The sequence below is a fragment of the Prionailurus bengalensis genome, chromosome X (assembly GCF_016509475.1).
Source record: "Prionailurus bengalensis isolate Pbe53 chromosome X, Fcat_Pben_1.1_paternal_pri, whole genome shotgun sequence".
NCBI lineage: Eukaryota > Metazoa > Chordata > Mammalia > Carnivora > Felidae > Prionailurus > Prionailurus bengalensis.
In genome coordinates, this window is record NC_057361.1 from 38,673,945 (window position 1) to 38,688,163 (window position 14,219).

Sequence of the window (14,219 nt, forward strand, 5' to 3'; positions counted from 1 at the left end):
AAAATAAAAAAATAAAAAAAGAAGCCCAAAGGCCAAATATGTTACACTCTCAATAACGAAGGCAGACCAAACTGATGTCAAAAGGAGGGGTAAGTAGCCAACATTTTGTGAAAAATCAAACTGTAGACACCTCTCTGCACAGAATAAAGCAATGTGATGCTATGAGTGACTCCAGGCCACAATTCAATAAAATCTTATTTTCTTGCTCAGACCGTTTCCTCTTTCGTAAGAAATCAGATAAACCCAAAGATGTGATTTTCTGGAGACAGGGCACAGAGTCCCAAACCCTCATTTGCTACACGATCTCCAGAACAACTCGCGAAACGTCTGCTCATTTCGGGCAAAAGTGCTTCTCTCAGTCCCCTCCATCATTTCCTGGAAAATCTGAGGTTGTTTGAATGAACTTAAGGTGGATCTGAAACAAATGTCGTGCAGAAAATGCAACGAGAGGGTTTGAAAAGGAGAAAGAAAAAACAGAGAACGGACCCGAAGGCTTTTTTTGTACCTACACCTGCTTCTCTCTCTCTCTCTCCTTCCACATTCCCCCGGCTGTGCACCCGCGAGAATCAAAGTCTCAGTCAGCCACTGCACGGAGCAGTGCTTGCCTACCGCTCCAGGGTGCAGGGACAGGAAAAATGTTGAGAAAAGCTGAAGTATGGGAAGAAGAAATGTCTTAAGTCCATCCAAGGACTCCAGAAGATTTAAGGATCCAAGAGAAATAGCCAACGAATCCTCCATTATAAGACGACAAGAAAGAAAAGACAAACAGGGGGGCGCCTGGGTGGCGCAGTCGGTTAAGCGTCCAACTTCAGCCAGGTCACGATCTCGCTGTCCGGGAGTTCGAGCCCCGCATCGGGCTCTGGGCTGATGGCTTCAGAGCCTGGAGCCTGTTTCCGATTCTGTGTCTCCCTCTCTCTCTGCCCCTCCCCCGTTCATGCTCTGTCTCTCTCTGTCCCAAAAATAAATAAACGTTGAAAAAAAATTAAAAAAAAAAAAAAAGAAAAGACAAACAGGACAGGATGTGATAAGAGAAAAGAAAGACGGGCGCCCGGGTGGCTCAGTCAGTTAAGCGTCCAACTCTTGATTTCGACTCAGGTCAGGATCTCGCGGTTCGTGGGTGCCAGCCCTGAATCGGGCTCTGTGCTGACAGTGCGGAGCCTGCTCGGCATTCTCGCTCTCTCCCTCTCTCTCAAAATTAAAAAAAAAGAGAGAGCCATTGGACAGAGAGTTTGTGAAGGACACCGGCTGTCCCGAGTGGAGGCCCTGCTTTTTGGATGGAGTGGTTCCTTAGACACCTCTTCCCAGAGCAATGCTGGCCTCTGAGCCATGCAGGCACACTGGGCGGAAGTGAAGGAACAAGGGGCAGAGAGAAGAGTCCCGTGTATGCCAGGACAAAGAAGGAACTCTTGGGGAAGACAAGACAATGATTCGGCGAGTAGAAGACATCTCTCTGAAAGAGGTGTAACATTCTCAGGGAGAAAGGAGAAGATATTACAGTTATCGGAGGTGAAAAACAGGAATATGCAGGCTAAAATAATTTAATGGGATTTTTTGAGTGTGGGGGTGTGGAGGGAGAAGTTTAGAGAAAACGATCACCCTCCTCTGAAAGAATAACTGAAGTTCACCAAAGACACAACTGAAGGAAAAATAAGGAAGAATGTCCTATCAGATGCCAAACATATTATAAAGCCACAGTCATTAAAACAGTACAGCACTGGCGTGCCTGGGTGGCTCAGTTGGTGAAGCCTCTGACTCTTGATTTTGGCTCAGGTCGTGATGCCACAGTGTGTGGGATCGCGCCCCGCGTTGGGCTCTGCAGCGATATCGCGGAGCCTGCTTGGGATTCTCTCTCTCCTTCTCTTTCTGCCCCACTGGATAATATAAATATGTGCTCTCCAAACTGGGATGTGCACACATAGATTGCGCGCCTAGATAGCGGAGGAAGTTGTTCGAAATTCTGGCTTTTTAATCCACCTTTTCAAAAAAGTCTACTTTTGTATATTTTATAATTATAACAGTGCATTTTCCAGAGGTCCATGTCCATAACTTAGGAATAAACATATACACTGGTCATCAATGTTTACGTTTTTTTTATGTATTGGGCTACAAACAAAACCTGGAGCCCAGCGACAAAGACAGGGGAAAGGGTTAATCCAGAAAAGCCCCACGTATATATGGGAGTTCAGTAGGCTGAAACCATCATAAACAAATTTTAAAGACAATCTGCAACATATACAGAAAACAGCTGAATAGGGGCGCCTGGGTGGCTCAGTCGGCTAAGCATCAGACTTCGGCTCAGGTCATGATCTCGCGGTCTGGGAGTTCGAGCCCCGCATCAGGCTCTGTGCTGACAGCTCAGAGCCTGGAGCCTGTTTCAGATTCTGTGTCTCCCTCTCTCTCTCTGACCCTCCCCCGTTCATGCTGTCTCTCCCTGTCTCAAAAATAAACGTTAAAAAAATTTTTTTTTTAAAAAAGAAAACAGCTGAACAGGCAAAGGATAAATAAGTAATTTACAAAATAATTTAATATAGCCTCAACCTTCTTTACAATTTTTTTTAACATTTATTTATTTTTGAGAGACAGAGACAGAGCACGAGTGGGGGAGGGGCAGAGAGGGAGGGGGACACAGAATACGAAGCAGGTTCCAGGTTCCGAACTGGCAGCACAGAGCCTGACACGGAGCTCGAAACCACAAGCCATGAGATCATGACCTGAGCCGAAGTCGGATGCTTAACCAACTGAGCCATCCAGGTAGTTACCCTAGGCTCAAGACCTTCTTAATGATTAAAACTTACAAATTCTAGGCAGCTCTTTTTGCCCATGGGTCCTGTCCCTGTGCTTTACTAAAATCACCTTTTTTTGCACCAAATAAATAAATAAATAAATAAAGCTTACAAATTCTAGATAAATGGGATATTTTCCTCTATTGACCACCAAAACGTTGAAAATGTGATTAGTGGGCAAGGACAGGAACCCTAACAAAATTTTCACACATCTACCCATGTCAATCGACTTCAAAATGCCACTTTGACAAATTTATCAAAAGGAAGTGGTCCTACACAGATTTGCGGAGCTATCTGAAGAATGCATTTTACTGCAGCATAGTTGGGTAATAGCAAAAACTTGGAAACACTTGACATGCTTATCAAGAGCAGACCTATGCGGTAAATTCTGATGGAGCTGTACAACGAAACACTGTTTATTCAGTTGTTGAAATGAGGTAGATTGATTGATTGATTTTTATTTTATTTTTTAATTTTAAATAGAATTTATTGTCAAGTTGCCTAACATACAGTGTAGACAGTGTGCTCTTGGCTTCGGGGGTAGAGTCCCGTGATTCATCACTTACATACAACACCCAGTGCTCATCCCGACAAGTGCCCTCCTCAATGCCCATCATCCATATTTCCCTCCCCCCCCCACCCTGATCAACCCTCAGATTGTTCTCAAAATGAGGTAGATTTAAATGCACTGATGCGGAGAAATGTCTATGGTGTATTGTTAACTGAAAAAAAGCAAGTATCTTGTTTAGTACATATCTCGTTTTTAAAAGAAATGTTTTTGAGGGGCGCCTGGGTGGCTCAGTCAGTTAAGCGTCCAACTTCGGCTCAGGTCATGATCTCGCGGTCTGTGAGTTCGAGCCCGGCGTCAGGCTCTGTGCTGACAGCTCAGAGCCTGGAACCTGCTTCGGATTCTGTGTCTCCCTCTCCCTCTGCCCCTCCCCTGCTCACGTTCTGACTCTCTCTGTCTTTCAATAATAAATAAATGTTAAAAAATATTTAAAAAAAAAAAGAAATGTTTTTGGAAAAATATAGAACATGTTTATTTAAAATTATATTTGCATGTAAGTGTTACATATTATTTAATATATATTTAAAGTACATATATACTTATTTATTTATGAAGTGTATATATATATATATATTTTTTTTTTTAATACATATGTGTACACATACATTTAAAGTATTATCGGGGCGCCTGGGTGGCTCAGTCGGTTAAGCAGCCGACTTCGGCTCAGGTCATGATCTTGCCGTTCGAGAGTTCAAGCCCCACATCGGCCTCTGTGCTGACAGCTCAGAGCCTGGAGCCTGCTTCAGATTCTGTGTCTCCCTCTCTCTCTACCCCTCCACTGCTCACACTCTGTGTCCTCTCTCTGTCTCAAAAATAAACATTAAAAAAAATTAAAGTATTACCTGTGCATATGCTACATTTCTAAAGATAAACAACTTAAAGTTTTAGTAGTTGTTCCTTAAGGGGAGGCTATGCCAGGACACTTACCATAGGAGAGGGACATTTTTATTGTTTTTGTAAATTTTACTCTTAAGTTTTACAGATTCACTTCTGTAATTTTTTATTTAAAAAAATGCTTATTTATTTTGAGACACAGGAGGGGAGAACGTGAATGAAGGAGGGGCAGAGAGAGAGGCAGACAGAGAGAATCTCAAGCAGGCTCCATGCTGTCAGGGCAGAGCCCGATGTGGGGCTCGATCTCACAAACCACGAGATCATGGCCTGAGCCAAGTCAGACGCTCAAATTGCCTTAATTTAATATAGTAGAATCTCAACACAAGTGAGAGGCTGCCTGGAAATTTTCAGAATCTTACTTTGGTGAATGGCTCTATACACTCATACTTTAAAAAACTGTATTAGAAAGTAATAACTACTTTTCTTTTCTTTTTTATTTTAGAGAGACAGAGGGCATGGGGGAGAGGTGGCAGAGGGAGAGTGAGAATCCCAAGCAGGCTCCACGATCAGTATGGAGCCTGATGCGGGGCTCGACCCCATGACCCTGGGATCATGACTTGAGCTGAAATCGAAAGTCAGACACTCAACTGACTGAGCCACCCAGGTGCCCCAGTAATAACTATTTTCACAAGATTCTGTGGCAGGATAAAGCAAAACTTTACATATTAAATTATAAGAAGAGTCCTATTCCAAGGGACGTGAATTCCATGAGTTTGCGCCAATATGTTTTATTTGATAGAATTGTACTCAGAACCTGGACTAATGTTTTATACCCAGCATTCTAATAAAACCAGTTACATGCAAATACATGTCTTTGCACCAAGTTTCCCGGACCTTCTCCTGATAATACTCACCCTTTTTCCTCCAGAAGGGCTCTTTATAATAAACTATGCATTTGATGACTGATCCCAAAGGCACGCGAGTGATCAGCTGGTTTCTCATCATGGGCAGAGGGGGATTGAAATGGATCTTCATGCCCAGAATAGGAGGAATAGCACTAATCACATACTTAGCCTGAAAGAAAAACGTGGTTAAACAGAGTTCGTGGGGTTTTTTTCCCCTAATGTTTCTCCTTTATTTTACCCTTGGCCCCCTTTGAGTATCTTCTCTTTTTTTTCTCCCCAAAGGATTTAAGTAATCTCTACACCTGACATGGGGCTCGAACCCACAGCCCCGAGATCAAGAGTCGCACGCTCCACTGACTGAGCCAGCCAGGTGTCCCTCGAGTGTCTGCTTAACAGAAAAACTGGAAGAGTCATGTTAAAATCAAAATTAGCCCTGATTGTTCTCTAGTTCGAACCTTCCAGTGACTTTCCATCACACCTGGAGTCAAAGCCAAGTCCCCCACACTCACCTCCAAGGCCATGCATGAAATGAACTCCTGTTACAGCTCTGATCTCCTATTAATCTTCCCCTCACTCCTTTGATTCTGCCACTTGACCATTTGCTGTTCCTTCATCATGCCAGGCTCACTTCTACCGCAGGGCCTTTGCACTGGCTGTTCCGTCTACTTGGAACACTCTTTCCTCAGAGAGCCACATGGCTCAACCTCTCATTTGATATCACCTTATGACCTTATTTAAAATTGCATGACCAATCCCCTCACCCTACCTTCTGACACACCTTCTTCTCCTTGCTGATTGATTTTTTTGTCATAGTACTTGCCACTATGTGCCATACTTTGTATCTTTTTTTAAAAATTTTTTTAAACGTTTTTTTATTTATTTTTGAGACAGAGAGAGACAGAGCATGAACGGGGGAGGGGCAGAGAGAGAGGGAGACACAGAATCGGAAGCAGGCTCCAGGCTCTGAGCCATCCGCCCAGAGCCCAACGCGGGGCTCGAACTCACCGACCGCGAGATCGTGACCTGAGCTGAAGTTTGACACTCAACCGACTGAGCCACCCAGGCGCCCCCATACTTTGTATCTTAACCACATATTTGATTATGCCCTTTCTTCTCCACTAGAATGTAAGCCACATGAGGGCAGAGAATTTTATTTTTGTTCCCTGTTCTGTTCCCAGTTCCTAGAAGAATGCCAGACACATAGAAGGCACTTGATATTTATTAAATAAATATTTTCTTTGGTATCTACTTACATAGGAGCCCAATACAGAGGGTCGAATATGATTTTGTAACTCTGCCCTCTCCTCCAATATTCTCCAATATCTTTTCCCTTCTTTCACACCCTTTTGGCAAAGGGAATGTCTGTAAAGTCTGGAATATTCTTGGCTTTATTTAAGCTTTGGTTATCAATGGGACTCTGGCCACTTCCCATAGTTAAGGGCTCTTGGTTACCTCATACACCTCCTGGTTTAGGGTCTCCACGAGGACATTTTCTCCTGTCTGGTCAATGTGGGTCACAGGCCTCTCCAGCTTCACTTGGTCCCCAAGGAGGTCCATTATCCGCTCACTCACTTGACCAGATCCGCCCACAAATTTCCTCTCCTGCAGAGAAAAGGAGACTCAAGAGATGGGTAGGAAATATAGGAATGGGTTTCAATTATTAAGTTGCTAGATTTTCTCATACATCTCTATGCGACACACGAAAGGTTGCATTTTGCTGTTGCCAATAGTGTCTTCTTTAAACAATTTTTTAAAATGTTTATTTATTCTTGAGAGAGAGACAGAGAGACAGAGAGAGAGGGAGAGAGAGCGCGTGCACGAGCAGGGGAGGGGCAGAGAGAGAGGGAGACACAGAATCAGAAGCAGGCTCCAACTCATGAACGTGGGGCTCCAACTCATGAACCGCGACATCATGACCTGAGCTGAAGTCGGACACTCAACTGACTGAGCCACCCAGGCGCCCCCCGCCAACAGCGTCTTTGGTGATTGTTTTCTAACTAGTGATTGCCGGCTTTGGACAAAATTACAGGCCTTCTAACAAGGTGACTGTTTTTTGTGGATTCCCAGGCTTCACCCTCTGCTGGACATCCTCAGCCTGGCCCCCGTGTACCCACCTGCCCGGCCACTGCCCCTGCCTCGTGTCCCACCTGCATCGTTCTGTTGGGTGGCCAGGTCTGGTGAAGTTCCAGTCGCAGCCGGGCCACTGCTTGCCTGAGCGCACTTAAGCCTGTTTTTCCCTTCCTTGCTTCTCAGGCTGAGAACCTCCCTGGCCCAGCTACCCCCAGGCCACCCGACTCTCTGTTGCAGGCTACCGATCTCATCCTGGGTCAGGTGCCTGTTGCTTCTGAATGTTCTGCGTGGCTGTGCGCACGGTTGAGCTGACTGCTTTCTCCTAAATTTTCAGTTCAGTCATTTGTTTAAAATTTTATCTAAATCCAAGTTAGTTAACATAGAGTGTAATAATGATCTCAGTCGGGAGTAGCATTGAGTGACTCATCACTGACCTACAACACCCAGCGCTCATCCCAACAAGTGCCCTCGTCAATACCCCTCACCCATTTAGCCCATCCCCCCACCCACAGCCTCTCCAGCAACCCTCAGTTTGTTCTCTGCGTCTAAGAGTGTCTTATGGTTTGCGGTTCAGTTGAGTTTTTAAAAGATTATTTCAAATAGGTCTGAGACGAAGGAAAAGGAGAGGGACAAAGCGATAGAGGAAATGGACTCAGAGAAGAAGGAGGGGGAGGAGGGGAAGCGGGGGGGGGGGGTGGGGGGAGAATGAGGAAGGGGAAAGAAGGAAATTGACCACCAAGCAGATTATGTAAGATCTCTAATTCACTTCCTACTGGGCCTAGCACAGGGCTTCACACAATGCTGGGGCTCAGGAAGCAAGAAATGAATGAATGAATGAATGAATGAATGAATGAATGAAGGCATGAGTGAATGAATTTTGTGTGGTATGTGTGTTTGAGATTGAAAGTGCATTTCTGACTGCAAAAGTATGTAGAGAGGTAAGCCTAAACTTAAAACCACATTGGCTGCTGGGCTCTCACGCTGCGTACTGAACAGGCTGTCCCTTAACCGAAGCCACTCGGAGCTGCCATCGTGAAGCTCCAACGTCCGCGAGCCTGCCTCCTGCTTCATCCATCGTGAATACCATCCATTCATGATACCAATCTTTTATTTAGGCGTGGTGGTTTTCTGCTGGAATGGTGGGGGGATGGATGGGTACCTGCCCTCCATTGGTTGTCGAGATGATCCTGGTCGTGCCCCCACACTGCTTCACATACCACAGGAACCAGAGAGCAGAGACCTCGTGGGTCTCCGCAGTGACACACAGGTTCACAAAGAGAGTGGCAAGCTGCTTGGCAGATCTGCTCAGGAAGAAACAAGAGCACAATGAGCAAACGTGGGAGGGCATCTTCTTCATACTCTGGAAATTATTCAGGCAATAAACTTACTTGGCTAACTGTAGCGCAGTTTGGCTGTGTTGTCACTAGAAATCATCACTAGAGTCCAGTATTATAATACAGGACATCAGAGAGCTTGGGGGAAGGAGGTTTATTTTCCCCTTACCCCAAACGGCTTACTGAGACTCAGCTTGTATTCCATTTGGGGTGCTATCATGATTTCTCTCCATATACCAGCTCCTCTTCCCGTGGTCCCCATCTCAGTGAAAGGCAACATCATTCACCCAACTGCTAAGGCCAACGCTCTAGAAATCAACCCTGATTTCTCTCTTTCCGTCACTCGCCCCCCAATCCACTCAATCAGGAAGTCACGTTGTCTCTCGCTATACCACTCCACCTTCACCACTGCCAATTTAGCATCCTCTCTTGCCAGGAGTACTGTAATTATTTCTTCTAGACTGGTCTCTCCGCCTCCACTCATCATTGCCTGGTGTCCATTCACGACACTCAAAGCCAGAAGCTTTTTACCCACTCCCCACTGTGGTGTTCCTTCTGTAGTGTAAATCAAGTCATGTCCTTCTCCTGTTTTAAACCCTTCAATGGCATCCTATCAAAACCAGAATAGAATTTGGATCTTTCCCCTTTGCCTGCAAAGCCCTAAGTGACCTAGCCCGTGCCTCCTTTTTCTACCTTGTTCTGTACCCTCTCTACTTCTTTTTTATTTTAACATTTGTTGAGAGACAGAGAGAGAGAGAGAGAGAGAGAATGAGAATCTTAAGCAGGTTCCACACTCAGTGAAGAGCCTGACTCGGGGGTTCAATCCCATGACCCTGGGATCATGACTTGGGCTGAAATCAAGAGTTGGATGCTCAACTGACCGAACCACTCATGTGTCCCCCCTCTCCACTTCTTCTAATGTCTCCTCAGAAAGATGAACTCTTCTGGGTCCATGAAGATGAACACCAGCTCCCACATACCCAGAACCCTGGCATTCTCTATCACTTTACCATTGTGTGGTGTCTTTAGAACCCTTTTTGCTGTCTTAAATTAAATTTCACTGTGTTCTATTCACATTATAATGTGTCCCCCATTATAATATCAATCGATGGGAACAGGAATCTTAATAAAATAGTGTCTGGTGCATAGTAAGCACTCAACAATTACTTGTTGGATGACTGAGTGCATGAACAGTTATCAGTTAAACATTATTTTAAAATTACCAAGAATGTGCAAAGGATATGCTAGGGTGCTGTCCCAACCACAGAAATAGTCGCGATTATTTATTCAGTTACTTTAGTGTCTCATGGAAGATAAGCTCAAAGGATGGATAAGGGGAAAAAAGCAATTAACAGAGCATAGAGAGGTGAACTTTTGCTCTGGGCTGGCAGTTCAATAGCGGAAGGTTATATCATATCTGGAGGCATACCAGAAAGTGAAGGATCTCATGTAACTCCAACGACTCAGTTATGGCTAACACTTTCTTCCTTAAAAATTTTTTAAGTGTGTATTTATTTTTGAGAGAGAGAGACAGAGCGTGAGCGAGGCGGGGGTGGGGAGGGGTGGAGGTGCAGAGAGAGAGGGAGACACAGAATCCGAAGCAAGGCTCCAGGCTCTGAGCTGTGTCAGCACAGAGCCCGATGCGCGGCTCAAACTCGTGAACGGCGAGATCGTGACCTGAGCTGAAGTCGGACGCTCAACCGACTGAGCCACCCAGGCGCCCCTATCTAACACTTCCTAAAATTCACTAGTACAGATGGGTACTCTGAGACATCTTTAATAAGAATCAATCCCCCTTCTGGCTTTGACAGAAAGCGTGCATGATGTTACTCTGCTTATATCTGAAGCAGAGCTTGGCACCTGGTAGCGTTGACAGTGGGTGGACAGAGGGAGACAATCCCAAGAACCGATGTGAGGTTCAAACCCACGAACTGTGAGATCGTGACTTGAGCCGAATGCTCAACCGACCGAGCCACCCAGGCAGCCCCCCTACTCCCTGGTTTTCAAACCTGTTGCACTGAAATGTCGTAACAACTCTATAAGACAGCAATTTGCTCCCAGGTTACAAGCCTGAAAACCGCATCTCAGAGAGGCTAGTGAATATGTCTTAAAAGGTGCACCAAACGGTACGACTTCACACCAGATCGTACCTGCTCCAAACCTCATGCTTTTAAGGCCTCGAAATGCTTTATGATGAGCTGACAGTCCCATTAGCCTGAAACTAGTACAATAATCTATGTTGAAGCGGCTTAAAGTTAGTTTCCTAAGATTCCTCAGGATAACCGAAGGGATGGCGATTGTTGACCCAGGCTTTCTTTGCAAAGGCAATTTGTGGCATGTGTGTAAAGCAAACACCCCGACATTAGTTTGAAATATTACTTGAGGGGCGCCTGGGTGGCTCAGTCGGTTGAGGGTCTGACTGTTGATTTCAGCTCAGGTCATGATCTCGCGGTTGGTGAGTTTGAGCCCCGCGTGGGGTTCTGCACTGACAGGGCGGAGACTGCTTGGGATTTTCTCTCTCTCTGCCCCTCCCCAGCTCGTGCTCTCTCTGTCTCTGTCTCTCTCGAAATAAACAAATAAACTTAAAAAAAATATATTACTTCAAAGTGAAAACATTCTTTGCTGTCTCCCCATGTCCTATTTATTTTCTTCCTTGACTTGTAAGTGAACTTGGGGGGCATGAAGTAAGGGGAGTAATAAATAACTAAAATTTAGCAGTGGCCCAGCTAGACGGCCAAGATTAAACACAAAAACACTGCTGCGATTCTAGTTATTATTGTTGCCAACTGGGTGGGAGACAAATAATCCTGGTTTGAAATGGAGGGAGATCTAAAAGTAATTCTCTTTGGAGGGCCAGGCCATTCCTAATCCTTTATTTGATTTGCTCTGGGAGCTTTAGTGAGAAAAGAAATGAGAAGAACAGGTCAAGGAAGCTTTTTTCATGTTCTTTGCCCTGTTGACTTTTTAGAAGATAAATGTTATTATATTTTTCTACATGAAAAATACATACACATTATATAAAATTTGGAAAATTCATAAAATAAGAAGGTGAGGAAATAAGATACTGGTTTCATTTTGGGACTTTTTTTTAGTTTACAGGCTTTGGAAAGTGTATGTACATAACCTTGACCACATTGTAAATTTAACTTGTTTCTGAAAAGTACTTTTTCTTTTTTTGAAAAACACTTTTTAAATGGTAATAACTGGAAGACTGATCAACATTATTCTTGGAACATATAACTGTGCTTTAGTTTGAGTAACAATAGGTTGGATATTTTGGGGATTATCTCCTTTAAAACAAGAAAATGATACCACGTAGATCTTGCCTAGAAAAATTTAAGAATTACCTTGTGTTCATATAATCTTAGTATCTCAGAGTGTTTTATTTTGTCAACCAACAACCTAGAATATTCACGAATGGGGGGTTTAGGCCAAGGCCTATGGTAGAAAAAGTCAGATCTCTATAATCCCAAAGAAATACAATGCGTGCCTTCTTCAAGGAGCTTCAAAGCTCTCTTGGAAAAGAAAAAACCTTACTGACTTTATGAAAAGCGTTTTGTAATGGAAGTTATAAAATAAATGCAGATAATTAAATCCTCACTATATTTTGAAAATCTAATGTATAGAATTTAAAATATTGAAATTGCACTACAATAAAAATAAGTTGTATTGCAAACTGCATTCTCAAAAAAACCTGGTAAATAGCTTAAGCGTTTAAAAAGATATCATTGGGGCGCTTGGGTGGCTCAGTCAGTTGAGCGTCCGACTTCAGCTCAGGTCACGATCTCACGGTTTGTGAGTTCGAGCCCCACGTTGGGCTCTGTGCTGACAGCTCGGAGCCTGGAGCCTGCTTCGGATTCTGTGTCTCCTCTCTCTCTGCCCCACCCCCACGTGTGCTCTGTCTCTGTCTCTCAAAAATAAATAAATGTAAAAAAAAAATTTTTTTTAAGATATCATTAATAATAGGCATTGATTTCATGATAATGAAAGGATTTTACTATTCCAGAATTGGTTGTTTTCAAAGGTTGAAAATATCGGAGAAGCACAAAGATGTTTCGAACAGAATATTATATAATAATGAAAATTATGAAAAACTGGAGGTGACCAAAATGTCCATCAGGAAGATAACGGATAAATGCACGATAGCACTTGCTTTCCACGGAATATTCTGCAATCATAATATATGATAGTTAATGAGGCATTTTTAATGACATGGATCAATGTTTGCACTGTAGTATTAAGTATTAAAAACATTTTGATGCATGTCTATTGCTTTTGCATTACATTTATAGTTTCCTCTTTAAAAATGAGATCATATATGTGTTTAATATTATAAAGTTTTTCCAAGCCGTTAAATATTTTTCCACGACATGATTAAAGAAAATCTTTTGTGTGCGTGCATGCGTGCAAGGGGGAGGGACAGAGGAGGAGAGAGAGAATCCCAAGTGGACTCCACACCATCAGTGCAGAACCGGACGCAGGACACAAACCCACGGACTCCGAGATCATAACCTGAACTGAAATCAAGAGTTGGGACACTTAACCCACTGAGCCACCCAGGAGCCCCTACAACATGATTTTAAAAGACCAGAGTATTCTAGCTTTGGGGTGCCCCATTATTAATTTAACCAATCTTTTGTTTTGGGACACATAAATTTTCCCTTTTAAAATTAATGCTTTGAATCTCCTTCTTTTCTCTGTCCTTTTTTTTTTTAACGTTTTTATTTATTTTTGAGACAGAGAGAGACAGAGCATGAGTGGGGGTGGGGCAGAGAGAGAGGGACACACAGAATCCAAAGCAGGCTCCAGGCTCTGAGCCCGACTCGGGGCTTGAACTCACGGACTGTGAGATCATGACCCGAGCTGAAGTCAGACGCTTCACCGACTGCGCCACCCAGGCGCCCCTCTCTGTCCTTTAAGCTAAACTCTACAAAGCTGAATTTCTCTCTCAAGAAGCATATAAATGTTATGTCTCTTGCTTCCATATCTTAGATTCAGATATTCCTACAAACTTGTTCTCATTTTCAGTTATCAGTGTCCAGCTCCCCTCCCCAATGCCTACGAAATGAAGACATCAAGGGTGCCTGGGTGGCTCATTCTTGAGCGTCTGACTTTTGGTTTCAGCAAGTTTGTGAGTTCAAGCCCCGCGTTGGGCTCTCTGCTGTCAGCACGGAGCCTGCTCGGGATCCTCTGTCTCGCTCTCTCTCTCCCCTTGCCCTGCTCACTCTCTCTCTCAAAAACAAATTAACATTAAAAAAAAAAATGAAGACATCAACCCCAGAACCAAACATATTCTCAACTGATGCCGTTTAGCATGGGAGGACAGTCTCCCTGAACATGGCTTCTGTATCTCTTACTTTGTTTTTTTACAAATTCACCATGTGCTTGGATCCTTACAACCCCTTCCTTTTTTCCTGGGGTGGGAGAGCAGGGAGGCCTCTCCATGTTGCCTGTCTATATCGCCTCCACAATTTGTATCCATCCAGTTCCCAGCTCTGCCAACCAGAATGGAAATGTCTGAGTCCTGAATACTTGCTTTCAATGTTACATGTTTTTCAATAAAGGGGGCCGGCGGGGGGGGGGGGGAGGGTTAGTCCAGGCCTGCATGTTTTAAGTTTTTTAATTTTTTGATGTTTATTTATTTTTGAGAGAAAGAACGGCAGAGCGTGAGTGGGGGAGGGGCAGAGAGAGGGGGAGACACAGAAGCCGAAGCAGGCTCCAGGCT

The 14,219-nt window shown here is 44.0% G+C and overlaps 1 protein-coding gene across 1 annotated transcript in view; it reads right to left on the reverse strand.

The window, feature by feature from the left end:
* Positions 1-14,219, reverse strand: part of MAOB (monoamine oxidase B) — a 114,065-nt gene that overhangs the window by 16,407 nt on the left and 83,439 nt on the right. The window contains exons 6-8 of the mRNA XM_043571257.1: positions 8,320-8,461; positions 6,543-6,692; positions 5,100-5,259 (exon numbers count right to left, since the gene is read on the reverse strand). Coding sequence (XP_043427192.1) covers positions 5,100-5,259; positions 6,543-6,692; positions 8,320-8,461 — 452 coding nt within the window. The remainder of the gene's footprint in view (positions 1-5,099; positions 5,260-6,542; positions 6,693-8,319; positions 8,462-14,219) is intronic.